General features: G+C 41.7%; 2 protein-coding genes and 1 long non-coding RNA gene across 3 annotated transcripts; 1 reads left to right on the top strand and 2 right to left on the bottom strand.

Annotated features, from left to right (window-relative positions):
- Nucleotides 1–136: 136 nt before the first annotated feature.
- LOC119746225 (kelch-like protein 26) lies at nt 137–3,957 on the bottom strand. The gene is made up of 4 exons (XM_038223043.1): nt 2,531–3,957; nt 2,131–2,316; nt 1,661–1,813; nt 137–1,320 (listed from the first exon to the last, which is right to left on the bottom strand). Exons 1-4 carry the CDS (start codon nt 3,762–3,764, stop codon nt 875–877), a joined length of 2,019 nt encoding a protein of 672 aa, XP_038078971.1. The 5' UTR covers nt 3,765–3,957; the 3' UTR covers nt 137–874.
- Nucleotides 3,958–4,483: 526 nt separating this feature from the next.
- On the bottom strand, nt 4,484–11,374 carry LOC119718898 (gamma-butyrobetaine dioxygenase-like). Its single transcript, XM_038188329.1, has 5 exons — nt 10,469–11,374; nt 10,198–10,306; nt 9,083–9,285; nt 8,345–8,511; nt 4,484–6,766 (listed from the first exon to the last, which is right to left on the bottom strand). The coding sequence occupies exons 1-5, from the start codon at nt 11,311–11,313 to the stop codon at nt 6,618–6,620; spliced, it is 1,473 nt and encodes a 490-aa protein (XP_038044257.1). The 5' UTR covers nt 11,314–11,374; the 3' UTR covers nt 4,484–6,617.
- A 4,276-nt stretch (nt 11,375–15,650) lies between these two features.
- Nucleotides 15,651–19,983, top strand: LOC119746088. Its single transcript, XR_005273693.1, has 3 exons — nt 15,651–15,885; nt 17,454–17,577; nt 19,101–19,983. It is a non-coding gene; the product is annotated as an uncharacterized LOC119746088 (long non-coding RNA).
- The last annotated feature ends 93 nt before the right edge of the window (nt 19,984–20,076 follow it).

Raw genomic sequence — 20,076 nt, 5'->3', positions numbered from 1 at the left:
ATTTATTTATTCAGCCAATGATTAAAAACAATTGCGGGAATTTGTAACGATGGACTCGAATAAAATGACTAATAAATAAAAAATACAATAAACAATGAATACGTACATTTTGTACAGTTTCAGGGCAAATCCATGGAGTTGCACCGTTAGCTGTTCATTTTACCTCTTAGGGGGTACGGCAATTATTACATGAGCAACTTCACTGAGGCCCATTAGGTTACTTACTGGAATGACATTTGGGGATAAATAATATCTAGCTTTTGTGGGATTAAAATCTTCCGCGAAATCGAAATTTTGACCGACTTTTAGACTCCGGCTCCATCGGGGCGCTGTTGATTTCTACGAGGCTCCCAGTACTGATAGGCCTACATGACACTGATGTCGAGACCTCTTCTTTTCTGATCCTCACCCACGTGAGAAAGCATCAAGGCTTCCGTTTTCTATATCAATTTGAAATTCCTCTCAATACCCTGTTGTCTAAATAAGAGATCAGGGGCTATCAGCTATTTGGACGGACCAAGTATCATTTACGATGGAGAATCATTCGTCCTTTTTAGCCTGGGCTCCCAACGAATGTCTAGTCCTTGAAGTAGGTTGAAATTACACTTTCTTAGTGGATCTGCAAATCTTTAATTGCGAAGCAATGCTTTCAACTACTTGTTCCTGTCGCATGGACAGGACGTGACTTGGTTTGTGGTCGAAATTATATGAGGCCTTCATCAATTTAAAAAAAAATGAAAAAAAGTATATGGATTTGTTGGGAAATTGCGTAGACTGACGTTGATTCTCATTTTTATGTTAAAAGCAAACTGACACGATGCACAATGTGTATAGTCAACCTCAAATCAATATGATTTTTTTTTAATGAACTTTTTCAGGGTAATTTATGAAGTGTTAAGCAGCAGCAGGCCATGCCAGTATACGCGTGTGGGTAGTCAGCTAATTCCGACCACTCGCCCGTTTCCACGTCGAAGCACTCGGCGGACTCAAGCCATGCTTTCCGCTCCCAGCAGTACCCGCCCAGGACGTAGATCCGGCTCCCTACCACGCAGCTAGCTGCCTCGGCCCTGGGGTGCCTCATCGGCGCTGGCATGGTAGTCCACGCATCCGTACCCGGGTCGTACCGCTCAATCTCCGGTACGCACTGGACTCCTCGGGCTGGCGGGGCGCTCATAACCGTGGCTCCGCCAGCAAGGTACAGGTGGTCTCCCACGGAGGACAGCGATGCGAAGAAGCGAGGAGTTTCTAGGTCTTGCTTCTGCTCCCAGGTATCGGAGGCCAAGATATAGCATTCGACTTTGTTGGAGATTTTCTGGTTTCCTGCATTCGTGACAAGGTTTGAAGTAGCATTGTGAAACAAAATGCACAAAGTTTTCTTTCACTACCAGTAGGTCAGTTGCTACAGATACCAACTTTCAAAAAAATTCCGTGCACATAAAAAAAAAAATACGGAACAATTTGCTAAATTAAAAGCAAAGCAACACTTACCTCAACAGCTCAAACACCACTTGATATATTTAAAACGTGAGGGGCCTATACAGTTTTGCCAAAGTCAGGGAAACGTTTGATATAAAACTATCTTTTCTTTTTTGTAGCTGAATGAAATTGGCCCAGATATTTACACACAAGACGAACGATTATTTAAAGAGGATATTTTTACCTGAACCACCAACTGCATATAATTTCCCGTCATGCACGGCAACTGCAACGCACCGTCTAGGAGCACCAAGTGGCGCTCTCTCCTCCCATTGGTCAGTACTTGGATTGTAACGTTCGACAGCAGCCAATGAGGTTTCATTACTCTGACGCCCTCCTGAAGAAAAAAATATGAATGGACGGTATCCTTCGCGTTTTCGTTTGTAACTCTCCTTTAATTATTCACTCTACCATTTTTGTTTTCGTTTTGTGTGCAAGGTCTTCTGGAAAATTACTTTTCTTGGATGCTCCACTAACCTACCTGGATCAGTTTATTGTAAAATGTCTCATAATGTCTCAGTCAAAATTGAGCCTTTGTATTACCTGCAAAGTGGCAAGTATATAAAACAAATCTACTTAAAATCCATTTTTGTGGGTGAAACTTGAAAATAGCACGGAGATTGGTTAGAAGGACAATCGACTATCGTGACCTACCGACGGCGTAAATCATTCCATCCAGGACTCCCATCTGAAAGCTCTCCCGTGCGTTCTTCATGTCAGCGATTTGGATCCAGGAGTCCGTTCGGGGGTCGTACCTGTGGGCCGACTGCATGGGGCCGTCTGGGCTGTTCACAAGCTCCCTACCTCCCGCGACATAGAGGAATCCACCGAGCATGGCAGCTGAAAAGACAAGACAATTGTGTTCAAGCAGAGCTATTTGGCCGATAATTCCTCCACCTCTTAGACTAGACAGTTAGCTTCATTGTATTCTCGGACTGTTTTCCCCCAGGCTTCAGAGCTACAGTGTCTGTATGTTGTGAAGTATCCTTCGTTATTATAACAGGAAAGATTTAAAATATCCTCAGACACAAAACGAGGATGAGCTTAATCTTACCAGCATGGTGGTGTCTAGGCTGAATCATTTTCGTCAAAGTTCCCCACTCATTGGTTTCCGAGTTGTAGTACGTTAGCACGTCCCCGACGGAATCCTTAGCCTTCCTCGGTTGGCCACCCAATGCCACTACGGTTGTGAGTCGCCTCGTTGACCGTGGAGATGTGCGTCTAGACTGGAGAATGCTCTGTCTGAGTGGCAGGCAGTAGTAGTGGAGCGCCTCTCTGACTAGAGCCTCGCACGGCGGTATCTCCATCAGGTACTCCACGTTCTCCACGTGGTCCACGAGGTCCGAAGGTTTGATCATTGGCAGGCGGACGTTCTCCAGTAGAGCAGCGGCGTGGGTCAGCCGTGTCTCCCGGTCCACCTCGATCCATCGCAGGACCGCCGCGAATACATTCAGCTCCGAGTCCACCACCAGATCGTCGCGGGATATGAGCGTCATCATGGGTTTCTCCGGCAACTCCAAGAACTCCTGAGTGTCGGAGATGTCGCCAAAGTTTCTCGATGCCATTTTGGAGGCCTCCTCCATCACGTGGGTCAAGCCGAATACTGTAGCCAGTCCGAGTGTCCTGAGGCAAGTGGATGTCTCCATGTTCTCGATCATGTAATCGCAGCAGGTCTTCAGGGCTGAGGAGAGTTTGAGGTAGACGGAAGCCGCGAGAATCTCCTCCAGTCTTGAGGAATCTATCGGGAGTTTGCCGGTGTACATTGACTCTAGGAGCAACTTCAAAGTGTCGAAGGAGATGCCATGGAGCTTGTAGACGAACTCATCGCTTTCGGCGCTCTCTTCCCTCGTGAACAGCTCTGAGAAATACCCGCTGCATGCAGCCAGGACCAGCTTGTGGGTCCCGACTCGATGGGGTCCGATGGCCAGCACCACGTCGTTCAGCTGCTTCTTCCTCCACAGTGAAGTCATCGCAACGAGGACGTGCTCAGCGTGAGGGGCGTCCGGAAACGGCAGTGCTACGTTCGGATGAGACACCTCAAGCAGAGTGCTGAGCCTTGACTGTCTGCCCGGAAGCTCCAGCAGGACCACCCCGACTGTCTTCGGTGATTCCGTAGGCGGTGTCTCGGTCTCGGACTTTGTCTTTAGCAAGTCTGCATCCGGCTCACGGGCCTCTGCGGGTTCTTCTTCTGCCTGAATGGGTGGTTGCACAACTTTCTTCTTTAAATTCGTTACCTTCTTTCCTGCGGGTGCTTGGGCTCTCTTTTTCCTGGTTTTCCACCGCAACATCTTAATGATGGGAGTAACTCTTCTTCAAAAATTATCAGGGATGATAAATGTACGCAACTACACGTGCCGTTATTGATTCGAGAGTGAATAAAGTGTACAAGTCGATTGTTGTCAAAGCATTAAAAAAACTCAACAAACAATGCACATGCGTGCGCGTAACACTGCAACAGACGCGCTCCATTACGTAATAATGATAATCGTATTCCGGTTCGTTAGTGACCATAGATATAGAATAAAATTCTATATCTATGTTAGTGACTTCGTCCATACGCGCGCACGAACCACTGATGCAAGCGCTCGAGATGCGTTACTTTTCTAATAATGCTACTTAATGTGCAGTGGGCGTGGTTTAATGACGTCACACTAACGAACCATTGTGTTACATTGTGTAACATCTTGTTACACAATGCAGTGGCAATACTTTTCCAACACAACTACATGAAAATGATCAAAAGTAAAACAGTAAAAGCACTGTCTAGCGCGATTTACAACGCGCGAAACACAAAACCACAAGGCACAGTCACCAAAACATCGGTAAAACTTAATCTTCTTAATGTTCTGACGAAACAACGACACGAAAAAAAAAATAACATATCAAAAGAAAAAAAACTTCAAATGTGAAAATGTTACAACACAAAAGTGACAACATTGTAAAAAAAAAATTACGAAACAGAAGTAACTTTGCAAATCACACTACAAGAAGTAGATTAAAATTTTAAAATTCTGACAACTTAAGAACTTACAATTTTTTTTAATAACATCTCTCCCTATATATGTTATGTCGCAAAACAGACATAACCACGACACCTGCTTATATAAGCCAGACTTTTTTGTGCTGAGCAATTGTTTGTGCTTAGCAGCGCCGTGAAATTGAGCCCAGCTGGTCATCATCAGTAGGGGCATTTCCCAAATCTCGGCATCGTCCCCGACATTGGCTCCATCTACGGCTCCAGAATCATTTTGAACGTGTGACGTGGTCAGAACCAACAAAATAAACTCCAAACTTTGGCCTCACACTTTGTTGTATTATTGAAAGCCCAGGCTAAAAATATTTTTAAAAGAACCGGTTTGGCGCAGAAAAATTGACGCGGTTCCGAAATATTTTCCCGCCAAAAGAAAGAGGACACATTTTTATTTGGATTATGTCATTATTTTATTCTGTACATTTTTACTCTTTGAAAAAAAATCAGCATGAAATGAAAAAAAAACAGCACATGTATTGCTATTTATGCACGACTCGTTATGAGTAACAACAGTTGGTTAAAATAGATAATGCAATGTCGTTAATGTTATTGATATCAACATAAACAATTTAATTAAAAGTTTACAAGACATAAACAAAAATATTTCAAAAGTGTTTATTATGATTTGGAACGTCGAGTTAATCCAACAGGTTATCTTCAGAACCACCCATACTCACAAAAGAGATATTTCCACAAGGTGTTACCGCAAACCTCTCACTTATTGATCTTTCCTCCATGCAAACCCTCAAGTCTCATATGATTTGAAGGTTTGCATGGTGAAGTGTAAGCAACATGTGACATATCTCTTAAGAGTACAAGCATTACTTTCACTGAGCAAAAGAGGTCCACAAAAGAGGTCCACATAAACCAGGTAGCAGCGACGTTGTGTGGATTTGCCCACATCCACAGTGTTTCTCCTTCTCATGGGAAACAGGTTTAGAGGCATTTTGAATCAGGTTTATCCGTGGCAAAATGAAGAGAAACACTAAAGGGAATCATAGGAAAAAAAAATTGGTTGCAAGGATTTTCACAGTGTGAGTAAAATGAGTTTTTTTCACAGGTTTTTCTTAACTACACGAAAACAAAGGAATGTCCACACTACGTATGCAACGTAAACAGGCGTGAGTTTGTAAGGGTGTTTGTGTGCTACATGCACCCCGAGGACAGACGGACAAAGGTTGTCCTCGAGCGTGTATCTTTTGTTGAAACGGTCCTCGACGTGTGGGTTCATGTGCTTAGTCTATGAAAGAGTGTTATATAATTACAGAGACAAAAGGAAAGACAATGCATTGTCCTCGAGAGTTATGTAAAATATGACTGTGCGTTTTCACGAGTTCTTTGATGTGTATACACCTCTTTTGATTTGATTTATCAAATGACAGAAAATATGATAATGATGTACAAAATTAGAGATCATCACATCCCACAAAAAATGGCCAGTCTGGGCCATAAAATGTAATAACTCAATTGAAAATTGAATAATTCAATTGCAAGGCGCAAAACAAAGGATGAGGTAATAAACAAGGTCCAAATAACCGGTACCTGTATAGAGAAAGAATGTACTCTTGGATAATATAATTTGTTAGGTTTTAAAAATGTGTAATAAAATAAATGTATACAATAGCCTGTCTAAATCTAAGGGAAAGTCATATTAATTTGTTCGACCAAAATTTACAAACATTATAATTAAAATACAATCATAGGCCTATTATCGGTATTAAAAAAGTAGTTAAAAAACCGCAATATTAAAAAACCGCAATAACAAAATACATTTATTCAATCGGCTTTCAATTCGTGAACCCCCCTCAAGATTGAACTTCCAGATATATAACGCAAACAGATTCAGAGTAAAATGATGGAAAGGCATTTTAAGTGCATTGTGACCTCTAATGATCTCAAAGTGCGTGACATTTGACCTGTATATTTGAAGAGCCGAAATAAATATTCAGGTGTTCATCAGAGTGGCTAATTTTCGTGAAAAGGAGATTTAATGCAGTGATAACATTTCTAATTATAATTAGAAGGGACAAAAAAAACCCAGGATAGGCCTTTATTATTCGTATTTATAAAACAAAAAAAGAACATCTAGGCCTTCACATGGATGCTTCGTTCATGGTTGATTTTGAAGATTCTTTGCAAGAACACGGATACGAGAATTGACCTCGTCCCATTCCATGTACCCAACTTCAAGATGGCGGCTACCTTGGAAGGCGCTGCGGCCATGTAGGGCTCGTTGGTTGTTGAGAGTCATGATTTCTCCTGAGTGCAGTTATACAAAAGAAACGATGTGAACATGAACATGAAACCTTAGACAATAACATGTAGTTAACCTTGTTAAGTTATTTTAACAGAACATTATTTATAACATACAATAAAAAAGTACATGTACTTGTAATTATACAGGCTGAGTAAAAAAAAACCCGAGATGAGACATTCTGCAATTATTGCGCACAAAAAAAAATGAAGCGTTAATTAAATCCAACTATATAAATGATAAACTCAACACTTGCTATGTGTTCGGTCAGTGGCCAAACTTTAAAAGTTGATTCAACACTTTCCAAAGTGTTACGAATTCCAACACTTTTAGAAAGTTACAAAAGGTGTGGGGCCCTTTTGCAATACTTTTCCAAGTGTTTAACCATTTTATCACCCTTTTTACCAATTTGACAGTGTAGGAAAGTGTTGGATCTAACCCTTTTAAAATGTTAAAACAACTATTCAGTTACACTTTTACCCAATGCCAAGCGTTAAGAAAGTGTTGATATCCAACCCTTTGAAACTGTTGAAACAACTAATTGTTGCTCTTTAAATAAAAGCAGAGAATGCCATCGATAGTAAGGGCTCCAATACGGCGTTGTGTTCTTCGTAAATTTTTGTCCTACATCGACCAACATCGCTGACCATCCCGATATAACCAGATAAGTAAAAAGGTGAGATTTTTTTTTTTTACTGAGAAACGTATAAGGAACACTGCACATTTTGATGTTAATACTGCTTTTATATCGTACGAAAATGACGGATATGTTTAGACCTTATACCTAACGGACGAGTGTCGCTATTCATACGTTCATTCGTGCATTTGATTTGTGTGATGTATCGATACATGGTCCTCATATGGCAATATTATTATACACGTTACTGAAATTGTAAAGATTCAAGATTGGCCATGCTTCTGCCGTTTGTAAGATACGTACTGTAACATGTATCGATATACATCACGTAAATCAAATGCACGTATGCACGTACGTACAATGTATAGCGACACCCATCTGCTATACGTTTAAGGTCTAAAATTATCCGTTAATATTTCGTACAATATAAAAGCAGTATTAACATCAAAATGTGCAGTGTTCCTACATTAATATCTCAGTATAAAATCTCACCTTTACTCAACTGATTAAATCAGGATGGTCGGCGATGTTAGTCGATGTAGGAAGCTAGTTTATGAAGAACGCAACGCCATATTGGAGCTTGGGCAGGGTATAGTGCGCGCGGCGCGCTGAACTCACTATCCAATCAAATTGCCCACTTTCGCCTGATACAATGATGCACATGCGCTATGCGGGAAAGCTCACAACACTTCTAAAATGTTAACAGCCACATCGTGAAGTTGGTTGAATTTAACATTACTAAGAGTCGGAGTAACCTTTTGCAACATTTGAAAGGTTGTTTTGGTAGTAACAGTCATAGTCCAAAATGTTAAAATTCAACACTATTATATTAGTATCCAGTCAAACAGGGAGTGAGTTAGTCAATGAGATGGGCACCAAGAGCACTGTAAGTAAGCGCTATTGGACCAGCAATAACCGTGAGGGCATCATAGTTACAATCACGCACCTGCTTTAAGTTTGTACTTGAGGCAGTTTTCCGAAGCAAGGAGCATGTCGTAAAACTTGCTGAGGGCCCGGTATATCGGCAGGACCTTGTTAACGGGAACACGAAGCATGGCATCCCGGCTGTGATCGCTGAATGCCACGGCCTCAATTTCACCACGGTCGTCAAGCCTGAGGTATGCGAGGTAATTAAACAGACACGACATGAAATAAATAGAGTTAAGTTGAACTTTACTTTTGGGGAAGTCGAAGGCAGCAAATGGATGCACACAAGTCCGTGTATAGAAACAGTTTAGGGTGCTGTGATGACCTCAAATGTTATCATCAATCCGAACACGCTATCACTACGGAGGCCCCCTTCAATGGCGGAATCGTTGTACCAGCTATAGTTCAGATAGTTCGTCACGGGGTGGTTCCTTTGCGCAATAGACCTTTACCATGCTGCAACCATTTCAGTCATTTTCCCTGTATCCAATAACGGTACTGAACGATAATTTTTTTGGTGAAAAAAGGAACCAGACTATTTTTTCCTTCTAGCCTCGCTTTGGTTTATACGTTGATTTGAACGGGGAAAACATCATGATGGCCGCAACATGATAATGGTCTATAGCTGACACAGTGCTTTGCAATATGGAAAGGATCATCCGTGAATGCACATGTATACAGGGATAACGTTCTCATTGAAATTTGACAGTGGGCAAAAACTTGAGCAAACATTCCACAAATTACTTTTCATTCTTACTTGATGGTTTTGTGTCGAGCGTGTGTATGGAATTCACCATGGTCTTCTCTCCCAGTGTCGAAGAATTCGAACTGGTATTTGGAGAGGAGCTGAAATGCCTCCGGGTCGGCCCGTTTAAGGTCCAAGGCAACTTTGAAACCATCGGAGATGAGACTCTCCCCATCCGTTCCCTCGGCCTCTTGTATGCAGTGCAGCATCACGATCTTTGAAACAGAACAGCGGAGTGAATGTGCAAAATGCAGTCACGTTTGTATAGAAAAAAAAACACACGAATGCCAGACATTTCCTTGTTCTCCACAAGTTCAACGGAATTCCTACCACGTTAACAGCTGAAGATACTGCGGAAACCTGATCAAATCCACGTTCAACCCGTAATCTATACATTTCCGTGAAAAAAACTTTGCTTGGGTATCAAATTATTATTGTTGATAAATAATGAACTTTTTTGGCGTGGTATAGCTTCGATTGTAATCTCTCTTCCTGGAATAGTGTCATAATATAGCAACATTGCATATCTCCCTTCAAATAGCTAGGTCTGTGTGTAGCCGCCTTCCACACTGTTATTTCGGTTGTGTACTATATAAACCTAGCAACCAGTTGTGTAAAAAAAATTGAACAAGTTGTGTAATATTTAACACAAGTTGTGTAAACAACAGTTTACACAACGGGTTGCTAGGTTCATATAGTACACAACCGTTTGATTTTTACACAACCGAAATAACAGTGCACCCCCTACAAAAGATCATGCATTGTACAACCGTCAGCCACACCTTTAATAGTAAAAATACCGATTGCCTCACTGAATAATAAGCCTAGACATAATGATGGGAGGTTTGCAGTAACACCATGTGAATGAAAAATATCTCTTAGCCTGGTTGTGTGGTTCTGAGAAGAATCAGTGTTGGTTTAACTCGACGTTTCGAACAGTATGCTCTGTTCGTCATTAGGCCTGATGACGAGCAGAGCATACTATTCGCCGAAACGTCGAGTAAAACCAACTGGTTCTTCTCAGAACCACGCAACTCACTAAGAGATAGCTTTCATTCACATGGTGTTACCGCAAACCTCCCATTCATTGATCATGTCCACCATGCAAAACCTTAAGTCTTACTTACCCCTGCTTCACGCATGTAGTAAGCAATGTCCGTATGCATTGCCATGGGAACGGTAGTGTAGGCACTGTGCAGAGGATTCGGATTCGGCGATTTCACGTGGCAAGTCAGTCTATATCACATTTGTAGGGGGGGGGGGAGTCATACAACAATTAAATGCAAGTACAATATTTACGGATCATGTATATCACTTTAAAAAAATATATATTATTTCACGAACATTGGTTTGACAATGTGTTTTTTTTCCAAACTTATCTGGTAATAATGCACGTACCCATAAACAAATGGCCGGATGAAAGCTACTCTCGCAGCAAGTTTCTGCAGCTGGCCGAGTTCACGTGGAGCGTCCTTCACTACCGCGATGCCTAGAGTCACCAGCTCCGTCAGCCAGTCGTAGAGGGCCCCATCATCGGCAAGCAGATCGCCAAAATCAAACCTCCGGAAGTCAACGTCAGACCCCCAAAACTGAACTTTGGGATTGAGAAGCCGGTCGTCATGTGAATCCTCGAAGCGATACAGGAGCAGCCAGTTGGACGGGAATTGGCTTTGGTGACCATCCCCTTCCCAATGGATTGTCAGGGTCTTGCCGTTGGGGGAGATGTCAACTGATTTAGCCACGACATCCACGTCAATCTGGTGAAGTTGTATCAAGCGATTTAAGGCTTCGGGGTGGAAACACTCGCTGCATCGGCAGTTGTCGCGAAGCCAGACGAAGGGATAGATCTGGGTTTTTCCGTTTGTCCAGGACACGAGGAGCTGCTTGTTGTCGATGTCCACTTTGATATCGTCCATCTTCACATCATTTAACTTGAAGCCATAGTCGTCAAGCAACGCCTCCTTTCTCTTTAGTGTAGGCGGGGCGAAGTAGGCAGTGGTAGACTGGGTTGAACACGTACGTGAAAACAAACTGAAACTGGGCAACATTGAGCGGTTTTTGTAAGGAGCTACACCCAGCGATGTTGGATTTATCCCACCAGGACCCGCAGTTGAGACACGCACGGTGCTTCTGGCAAATGATGTCCTGCTTCGGATGGGTGAAAGAAACTTGCAAAAGGTGGAACTCATCATTCTGAATGGCATTTTTATTTCTCCTGAAACAACACTGAAAAAGGTGGCCATCCACCCGGAAACGTGACCAGCGTTAGCCTGCACAAAAGATTTTTGACCTCAAATTGGACGTGTACGTGACCTCGTGTGGCCGGGACCGTACGGGCTGCGATTAATGGGGCATTGACAACCCTCACTGCAGGAGATACCATTGTCCAGTATCGAATAATAGTGGGCTGTGAAGGTCAAATATCGCCGCGGTGGGTTATCGCGTATTAAACCAATACCATACAACGTCTAGCCCCTACTTTTGGCCATGCCATGCAACGTTTTCTCCGTAGATTTTGTACTATAATCGATCAATTTCGGTTTTTATCAAGGACCTTTGAAACTAAACTAAAAAGTGTTTCTATAAATATAACACGTACATGTACTATATACTATTGGGTGACTCGGACCGAATTAGCAGGCCGATAGTAATTAAAAGGCAATCTTGGCTAACGCATAACTTATGGTTTCCCTCAAAGGCTCGCATAGCTAATTTATTATTATAGATACCTATCTTTGGACAATTATAGTTTTAAGTAATTTCATAACTGTAATGTAACAACAATTATCTGAGAAGTCAAAATATCGTATGTGTAGGGCAGCAAGCGTCTGAGTTCGCTGTGCCGTTACATCAGCCAATAAGCTAACCAATTGTTTTGCTAAGGTTGAGTTGCGAAAGATCTTTATTATCAGGTAAATTGAGATGTGATCTAATAGAGTAGATACTTTCCACATTTTTTTATATTTTGGTTTTGGTGGTGTGGAATTAAAAATCCCTTTTAGTTGGCGAACAATGAAAGGGTGTTGCCCAACAGGATGATTTCCAGCTAAAGGCAGTCGTTGATAATGCTGACCTGTACAAATTTAAGGTTGAGTAAGACTTTCCTTCTGAATGTTCGTGAGCCAGAAAATTAACAATATCTAGAACAGATGACGCAAATGGATCAATTTTTCTTCCACTGCAACAGCTAACCCAACATTTCCTGGCAGACTCATATACTGTTCTTATGTGCCCTGTCTCGGAACTTGAGATGAGCTTGGTAGCGTCACTCGAAAGTCCCTCTACTTTCCATTGTTAGTGCCGGCTGAGATGGTCTAAGCGGCTAATTTTAGGTTGGCAGAGGTTGGATTTGCTGAGGTTGGTTTAGAGCTGTCTGTTGGAGTTGGATTAGTAGGCTTCGTTGCAGTAGATGGTGGATCTCTGTTGCCATGTAGATCGCCCACGGCTGCGTTGGGGAATATTCGAACCCCGAGGAGATGAATGCCAGAAGCGTCCAGGCTGTCTCCAGTGGGTCCGCTGTAGTTTGCGGACAAGCCTTTGCCTGCTCTCTACCTGTTTCAGTGTATTGTTCATATCTTTCCCGAACAACATTTCTGAGACGGGAGTATTGCGGGAACACAAACCGCGATACATGGGGGTTGAGTTGTTTCAGTTCCTCTCGACGTCTCATACTTAGTTCATAAGAGGCGTTCCCTGCAAGGGTAATGCCATCTAAAGCAAGTTCCTTTAACTTGTCAATGTTCACAACTTGGCCTGACTTTGTCGCATCACGCAACTCAGACAACATGTTGCAGTAAGGAAGCAAACCAGTGATAACTTGTTTTTGGATTTTTTGTAAGACCACGTCCTTGGATCTAGCTGAGGCGGGGATGGTTCCCCAAAGTTCACTGCTATTCCGGGTGCCGACACGGCTACCGATTTGACGGTGTAACGTATTTTTTTCTGCATTTTTTTTGCATGCGTCTCTCTCTTGATTGGCAAAGTTACCGCTTTTATAGCTCTTCTGCTAGGTTGCTAAATATCTCGGGCCTTTAGCCTCACTGTTACTGTAAATATCTTCACTTGGAAGAACGTCAAAATCAGCTTGCGCTGTAATGGCTTGGTTATCCGCCAGTACACTGGTCAGATCCAACTCAGATTGAGCTGGGTCATATGCCAGAGCTTCCTGGCTTAGTGGGCCTTATTCACGAGTCGGCCATGAATCTTAATTTTTTGAATTTGCGCAGAGAAATGAAAGCAACTTAATTTATAATCAATTCCAGTCTGCCTCAATAAATAATTTTAAATCTGTTATTAAACATTCCCTATAATGTTTAAAGCCATATTAAATAAAAAATGACAGTAAAATAAGGCTGCATTGTGCCTGCATAAATATACTGGCGCCACCCCATTCAACAGTTAACAATTAATGAAATACATTCAGGGAACTCGACAAAAATGGCCAACTCGTGAATAAGGCCCATAGCTCGTCTACAAACTCCTCGTCGTATTGAGCCGAGTCTTCAAACTGGGGTGGACTACCCGAGGGGCCGGCGTACTTCGCACGTCCGGATGACAAGTCACGGGAATGTGCAGTGACGCCAGAAATAGCAGAAATTCTAACCCAAACAATAATTGGTTATAGAACAACCCAGGTTTGGGTAGTTCCGGTTTTCACCCTTTCTTTGGTAAAATTAACCCAGGCAATTTTCAGTGCTCATTTGAATAATCATAGATTTTTTGAATGTTTTGTGTGATCCGCATGCCTGACACCTGAAAGGAATACATACCCTCTGAAGACTAGACTTGCACGAAGTGTTATGTAATAGAATTGGGAAATTGAAGAGATATGGCAATGAACCTCTAACCCGGACTTGGGGCTTCCAATTCTGAGCATTTTGGATGCAATTGGGCTCGAAAGTGGCACTATTTTGCCATGTTGTGGAGGGATCGTTTTTTTCAAGATGGCTACTTTTCCGCTTTTGGAAAAATAGGGGTCGTCTTAATCTTCTTTGGGTGAGAATTTCTCGAAAAGTTAATGGTCAACCCGCCAAACAATGAAAAGAAAATGAAAGATGACATGTTGATCATCAATTTTCTGTGCAGCTTAAATACCTGTGAGAATTCCGAGTATTTTAAAAAGAATTTTGAAGTATGGGCATTTAGCACTAGTGTATATGGGAATTTTAATACAGGTTTGCACCCGGGGGGGGGGGGAGCTGGTACCATCCGTCGATGGGGGCGCTGTTCAAAACTGACGATTAGGCACACTAACGGAAAATTATATGCTTTTCAGGGCAATAAATGCGCGAAATTAAAAAAAAAGGCACCCGTAATTAACGGCCGATGGCACAAAAGGCCGCTTTGAAAAGGGCACTTGATCAGGGAAAAAGACACTTCTTAGGCTAAATCTTTCACAAATATTTAGGGTGGAAGCGCTGGTGAAAAAAATGGCATTTTCGACTGGAAAAGGGCAGTCTTTACAAAATATTAGTGGGGGGAGGGGGCCCCTTAGCCCCGGCTCCCTCCCCCTCCCCGCTGGCTACGCCAATGCATTGTCTCCACACTGGGGAAAACTAAAACTTCAAGTCTGACTTGAAAAAATGTAGTCGACCATTCCTCTAGTAAGTATTTAGGAGGAGGAAGAAGATCCAAGATCCAATGAATGTCTACAAGAGCACGAGTAAACCTTGGTGCATTCATTGCCATTGTTACTTGATGAAGATAACAAAGAACACCCTCGGCCTCTGAGATACCTGTAACGCATTTAGGTCGAATTCACGTGAACGAAATTGAAATTCTATGTGCAAAAACGTTTTTTTACGAAAGCCCATTAGCGCCACTGCAAGTATATATGTTGCGGATTATTTAATTCGTTATTACGGATTATTAATTCGTTATTACGGATTACTAATTCGTTTATTACGGATTATTAATTCGTTATTACGGATTATTTAATTCGTTATTACGGATTACTAATTCGTTATAACGGATTATTTAATTCGTTATTACGGATTATTAATTCGTTATTACGGATTATTAATTCGTTATTACGGATTATTAATTCGTTATTACGGATTATTTAATTCGTTATTACGGATTACTAATTCGTTATACCGGATTATTTAATTCGTTATTACGGATTATTAACTCGTTATTACGGATTATTAATTCGTTATTACGGATTATTTAATTCGTTATTACGGATTACTCATACGTTCTGAGTCATTACTCGGCAAGTATGGCACAGGAGTGCAAACGTTGTATGCAAAGATAGCGCCGCCTAGCGGCGCTATATACACAGGCCCCTGGTCACGTGCTCTCCACGTGTGAGAACATCAGACCTAATTCGTAATAACGAATTAATAATCCGTAATAACGAATTAAATAATCCGTTATAACGAATTAATAATCCGTATTAACGAATTAGTAATCCGTAATAACGAATTAATAATCCGTAATAACGAATTAATAATCCGTAATAACGAATTAAATAATCCATTATAACGAATTAATAATCCGTAATAACGAATTACATAATCTGTAACATATATACTTGCAGTGGCGCTAATGGGCTTTCGTAGTTTTTCATCTCTGGCACTTTTTTGTTTTTATTGGCGGCCGGGGTCTAATAACGAGGTTGTAAATAAAGACTCTGAGAACGAGGTCGCTATCGCGGAGTCATTTAGTCGGGCTCCCTGTGTTCTTTGCATACTTTATTTACGTAGAGGTATCAGTTACCAGTGAGCTCGAGGAAGTGCACTGAGCTGATTCTGAAACGTCAGCTAAACAACGAGTGGCGAGGATTTCCCCCTCAAAATACATCAAAATGACCCGTAAGTAATGCCGCTCTTGTCCTAGATTTATTTACTCACATCTCAGAAAGTTAACTCAAAACATGGTTGAATTTTGGGGGAAATGATTCAAGAAATAGTAATCGGAGGAAGGAAAACAGATACGTGACAAATTCAACGACGTCATGCTCATGAAGATGACACAACACTCAACAGCTGCAATGTGACACTGATATTGTGATAAACACAATACTAGTTTCCCAAGTAGGCCTAACAATAAATTCGGGAAGAATTTAGTATCCTGCGTCCTCTGATCGCTGATTTTCATTGACCTCTCACTCAGTAGCGAAGTCATTGGCTTCTTTGCTAAAGACATTTGTAAGAACTTGAAATGAAGTTGTCGGTTGTTTTCAGTGATTGTCATCTGGTCATGAATGATTGTATGTTTTTTAGGAACCACATTTGAGTCATTGTCATTGACGAAAAAATAAGATAGTGGATATTTTGCCGGAGGTAATGACGGCAAACTAACGATTACTAAAGGTTTGCCAGCGGCAATCCATATCAACAGAGGGCGCTGTACTCTTTAAAATAGGGCTGAATTATAAGATGTATTAAATTCCCACAAAAAGTTGTGTAGCACGTTCGGTGTAATGGTTAAGCAAAGGCTCTAGTAAGCGGGATGACTCGCGTTCGATTCCGACCGCACCAGATTTTTAAGTTTTTTTTTCTCATCCCCAAATAAATAAGAATATTCTTCTTTTATTATTTTAACATGTCTCAAACATTTTTTGCAGAGTATGACATTTTCTTTTTCAGATTTGTGGCTCTGGAGGATTTTTTTTAAAAGGGAAATAAAGTCCGAAATTATAAAATGGTCTGAATCCCATCTTGTGAATACGAGGTAACAATGATAATTTCGGCATGGAGCCAGACAAAAACTTGTCACCGGAAAATGTTAGAGTAAAAAAAAACAGTAACTGCGCATGTTCAGTGCATATCCGGCAAACTAACGTTTACTAAAGGTTTGCCGTCTCCGGCAAAATATACACTGCCAAAAAATAAAGATAAAGACATAAAATTTAGGGAGTGGATATTTGGCCGGTTGCCGGTTTTCTTTGAGTAAGCATCTTCACAGAGGCCTTCCCTGATTGGCTCATATATAATAACATCCAATTATCTGCGCAGGCTTTCGTTTTGCAAACGCTAGTTTGTCGGAGGAATCAAAGACAACCTCTGGCAAACTAACAGCGTGGCCGTTTCCTACCTCCATGATCCAATGTGACGTAATTGTCAATGAACCAATCAGAGAAAGCCTCCGTAAATATGTTTCCCAAAAGAAAACCAGCGCCGGCCGAATATACACTGCCTTAAATTGATGCACGTGTTAAAAAGGAAAAACAGGTAGCGAAAAATAAATCAAATTTATGACATGCATGTCAAACAGATAACAGTTTGAGATATTCACATAAGGCATATATCAAAGTAAACTATTGACGCTTTTTGCCACACCTAATTCCCATCCCATGACAAAGTGCTGATGATCAGTACACAGTGATGTTGCCTTTGTAATGACAAGATAACTTGATTTCCAAATTTCGACTTAACAGGCGGTAACCAGCGAGAACTTGCGAGGGCCAAAAACCAGAAGAAGTTACAAGAACAGCAGAAGAAGAAAGCGGCCAAAGAGTCGGGAGCAAATTCGGGTTCAAATCTGGAGAACCGACGCCACAGGTAAACAGTTAAGCATTTAATAACTGCCAGGGTGTGAAATACAGTACACTGTAAAAGTTGCCAGGGTTGGACTGTCATGTGAAACTCTACTAGACAACAGGGCTTGTATTGTTGTAGCTACTAGAACCGAGGTTTTTTTTATTTTTTTTTTAATTTCAACTAAACCAGCACACAGTTGGAGTATGTAGCAAGATTTGTGGCAGAGGGACCATCCCCCCCCCCCCTCTTTTGTGTTGGTTATTGTGTTCTCAGAATCTCGGTAATAATTCTGAGATATCTAGGGGGGCATGCGTAAGGTGACAATGGGCTCCATGCGCCAACGAAAGAAGGCGCCCTTTTACCTAGCTAAGACGTCCCATGGGTGGGACATTTAGCTGGTTGACACGCACCGTTCCTTGTGTGTGATGCACGTACACCAGGAGATTTGTACTACATGTATGTACACGCAGTGGTACGGCCGTGAGTCGCGTCAAAATTGTAGTCAGGCAAGATGGCGTCGGTCGGTCACCCCCCAACTGTTCTTTCTATGCCGGTGAGGGGGTACTTGTGAACGAAGCGGATAGTATAGTATAGTGTGTATAGGGTAGAGGGACATGGGTGGGGGTACCCCTGTGTCACAAATCCTGCAGGGTACATGTATATCCCCACTGCTCTGTACAAGGTTGCTAGTAACCGCTATTTACAATCCCTTTCACAAAATCATGTGAAGGAAATACAGGTGTCGCAAAGCATTGCAGGGAGATCCATTTGGAGCAAGGTGTGCGATGGGGGAACCCCCCCCCCCCCAACTGTTTTATGTTCCCAGAATCTCAGCAATTTTTTCGATATATGGGGACGAGACAGGGAGGGGAAGGAAGGAGAGGAGGCTTATGATGGGGAGGGGCTGGGGGATATGTTAGGTAACAACAGTCTTAGAGTATGTACAGGTTACATGTACATACATGTATGGGGTATGAGACACTGTGTGTACTCCTCTGTCTCAAACTGTGCACTGCATAGGGAGATCAAATGAAAGCATGTGCATTTCAATGTAAATGGGTCATGCACACAAGTAGGTGCTGACCCCAAGTCACTTTGCTTTATTTACAAAAAAGTATCCGATGAGAGCTCAAAAGAAATTAGAGGTCATCAACTCTTGTTTAGGGTGGTGGGGTGAGCAAATAGAGCTGAGGGTACTTGGTTGGTTCTTCTCCTAAATACTCGGCAGGGGAGTTTTTTAACAGGAGGCCAGAAACACCGGGGCAAACCCCTTCTCTTAGTGCTGTTACTGGGTTCTTTTACGTGCATTGCACTACACAACACACGGGACCTACGGCTTTACGTCCCATCCGAAGGACGAAGCAATAATGGTTAAGTGCCTTGCTTAAGGGCACAAGTGTCCAGACCTGGGCTTGAACCCACATTCTGCTGCCTCTGAAACACCAGAGCATGAGTCCGATACGGTGCTCTTAACCTCTAGGCCATGACACACCAAGAGGGAGTTTAGTTAGAGTAAAGAAACTTCTATCTCTCTTTTTAACCAGGGATGCCGAGGCGATGCGTTTGAAGCAGCAGAAGGCAGAGGAAAAGAAACTGGCAGAGGCAGCGGGGGGCAGCTCGAAGTAACCCCGGCCCTTCCGGAGGACGTCTCAGGCCAAGGAGAAATGGAAATTAAACATCATGGCATCCCATTCCTCTCGGAGGCTTACTTATAAATACTGGCCAAGGCACTTGTAGATAAGGCGACAGAAAGATGAACAGATGAAATATTTTTTTCCCCACTACCCTTTTCTTATTATTAAAAAACAGATTCATTGAGCTGGAAGAAGTAATACTCCAAGTTTCATAATTATTGTAAATTTTTGTCGTGTCATTTAAAATCTTGTTTTTGCAAAGTAACAGATTTTTTTTCTGCATTGCATTCCTTTTTTTTTCCTGATTGTGTATCACAAATAAAAAGTTAGAAATTACATGTAGGAGTGTGTTTATCACCCATTGTAATGTGTGAATTTTTTTCAGCTTATTTTGTAAGACTGTATGTTATTTACAAACATAATGTTATTAATTTGCATGCTAGCCTTTTGAAAAGGATCACTCACTCTTACATTTGGCACAAAATATTTTGACCGTGGAAATATTGGATGCACATGAAAACAAAAGCTACGACATTCACTCATAAAATTGAAGACAAGTACACGCTGATTGTCAAAGTTTTCGTTTTCTTGATTGTCAAAGTGTTGATAAATTTATGTGTATTGTAAGGTCATAAATCGCCTGAATAATATCCACAGAAAGCTCCTTTTGACTTGTCAGTACAAATAACCACATATTCACATACATCTCAAATTGTTCTCTTGCAGGCAAGTTTATTACAAAAGAATTGATGCAGAAATAAAAGCAACAGCATTTTTGAACTTTACAGATAAACATAACTGTTTTGTGTTTATTTTCAGTTGGTGAATAACAATTGGGGTATGTAGCAAGAATTTAGACTCCAGATTTTGGTAGAGAAGGTTAAAC

Source organism: Patiria miniata, unplaced genomic scaffold, assembly GCF_015706575.1.
Source record: "Patiria miniata isolate m_02_andy unplaced genomic scaffold, ASM1570657v1 HiC_scaffold_7, whole genome shotgun sequence".
Taxonomy (NCBI): Eukaryota; Metazoa; Echinodermata; class Asteroidea; order Valvatida; family Asterinidae; genus Patiria; species Patiria miniata.
This window is presented reverse-complemented; position numbering and strand designations above follow the sequence as displayed.

Bases quoted from the DNA above. Each gene is read 5' to 3' on its own strand.
- LOC119746225 (XM_038223043.1), bottom strand. From the start codon at position 3,764: ATGTTGCGGTGGAAAACCAGGAAAAAGAGAGCCCAAGCACCCGCAGGA. The intron at 2,317-2,530 runs GTAAGATTAAGC...TTGTCTTTTCAG, and splicing joins GCCTAGACACCACCATGCTG to CTGCCATGCTCGGTGGATTC. The intron at 1,321-1,660 runs GTAAAAATATCC...TCACGAATGCAG, and splicing joins ATATGCAGTTGGTGGTTCAG to GAAACCAGAAAATCTCCAAC.
- LOC119718898 (XM_038188329.1), bottom strand. From the start codon at position 11,313: ATGGCCACCTTTTTCAGTGTTGTTTCAGGAGAAATAAAAATGCCATTC. The intron at 10,307-10,468 runs GTACGTGCATTA...AATGTGATATAG, and splicing joins ATCCGGCCATTTGTTTATGG to ACTGACTTGCCACGTGAAAT. The intron at 6,767-8,344 runs GTGCGTGATTGT...AACTGCACTCAG, and splicing joins CAAGTACAAACTTAAAGCAG to GAGAAATCATGACTCTCAAC.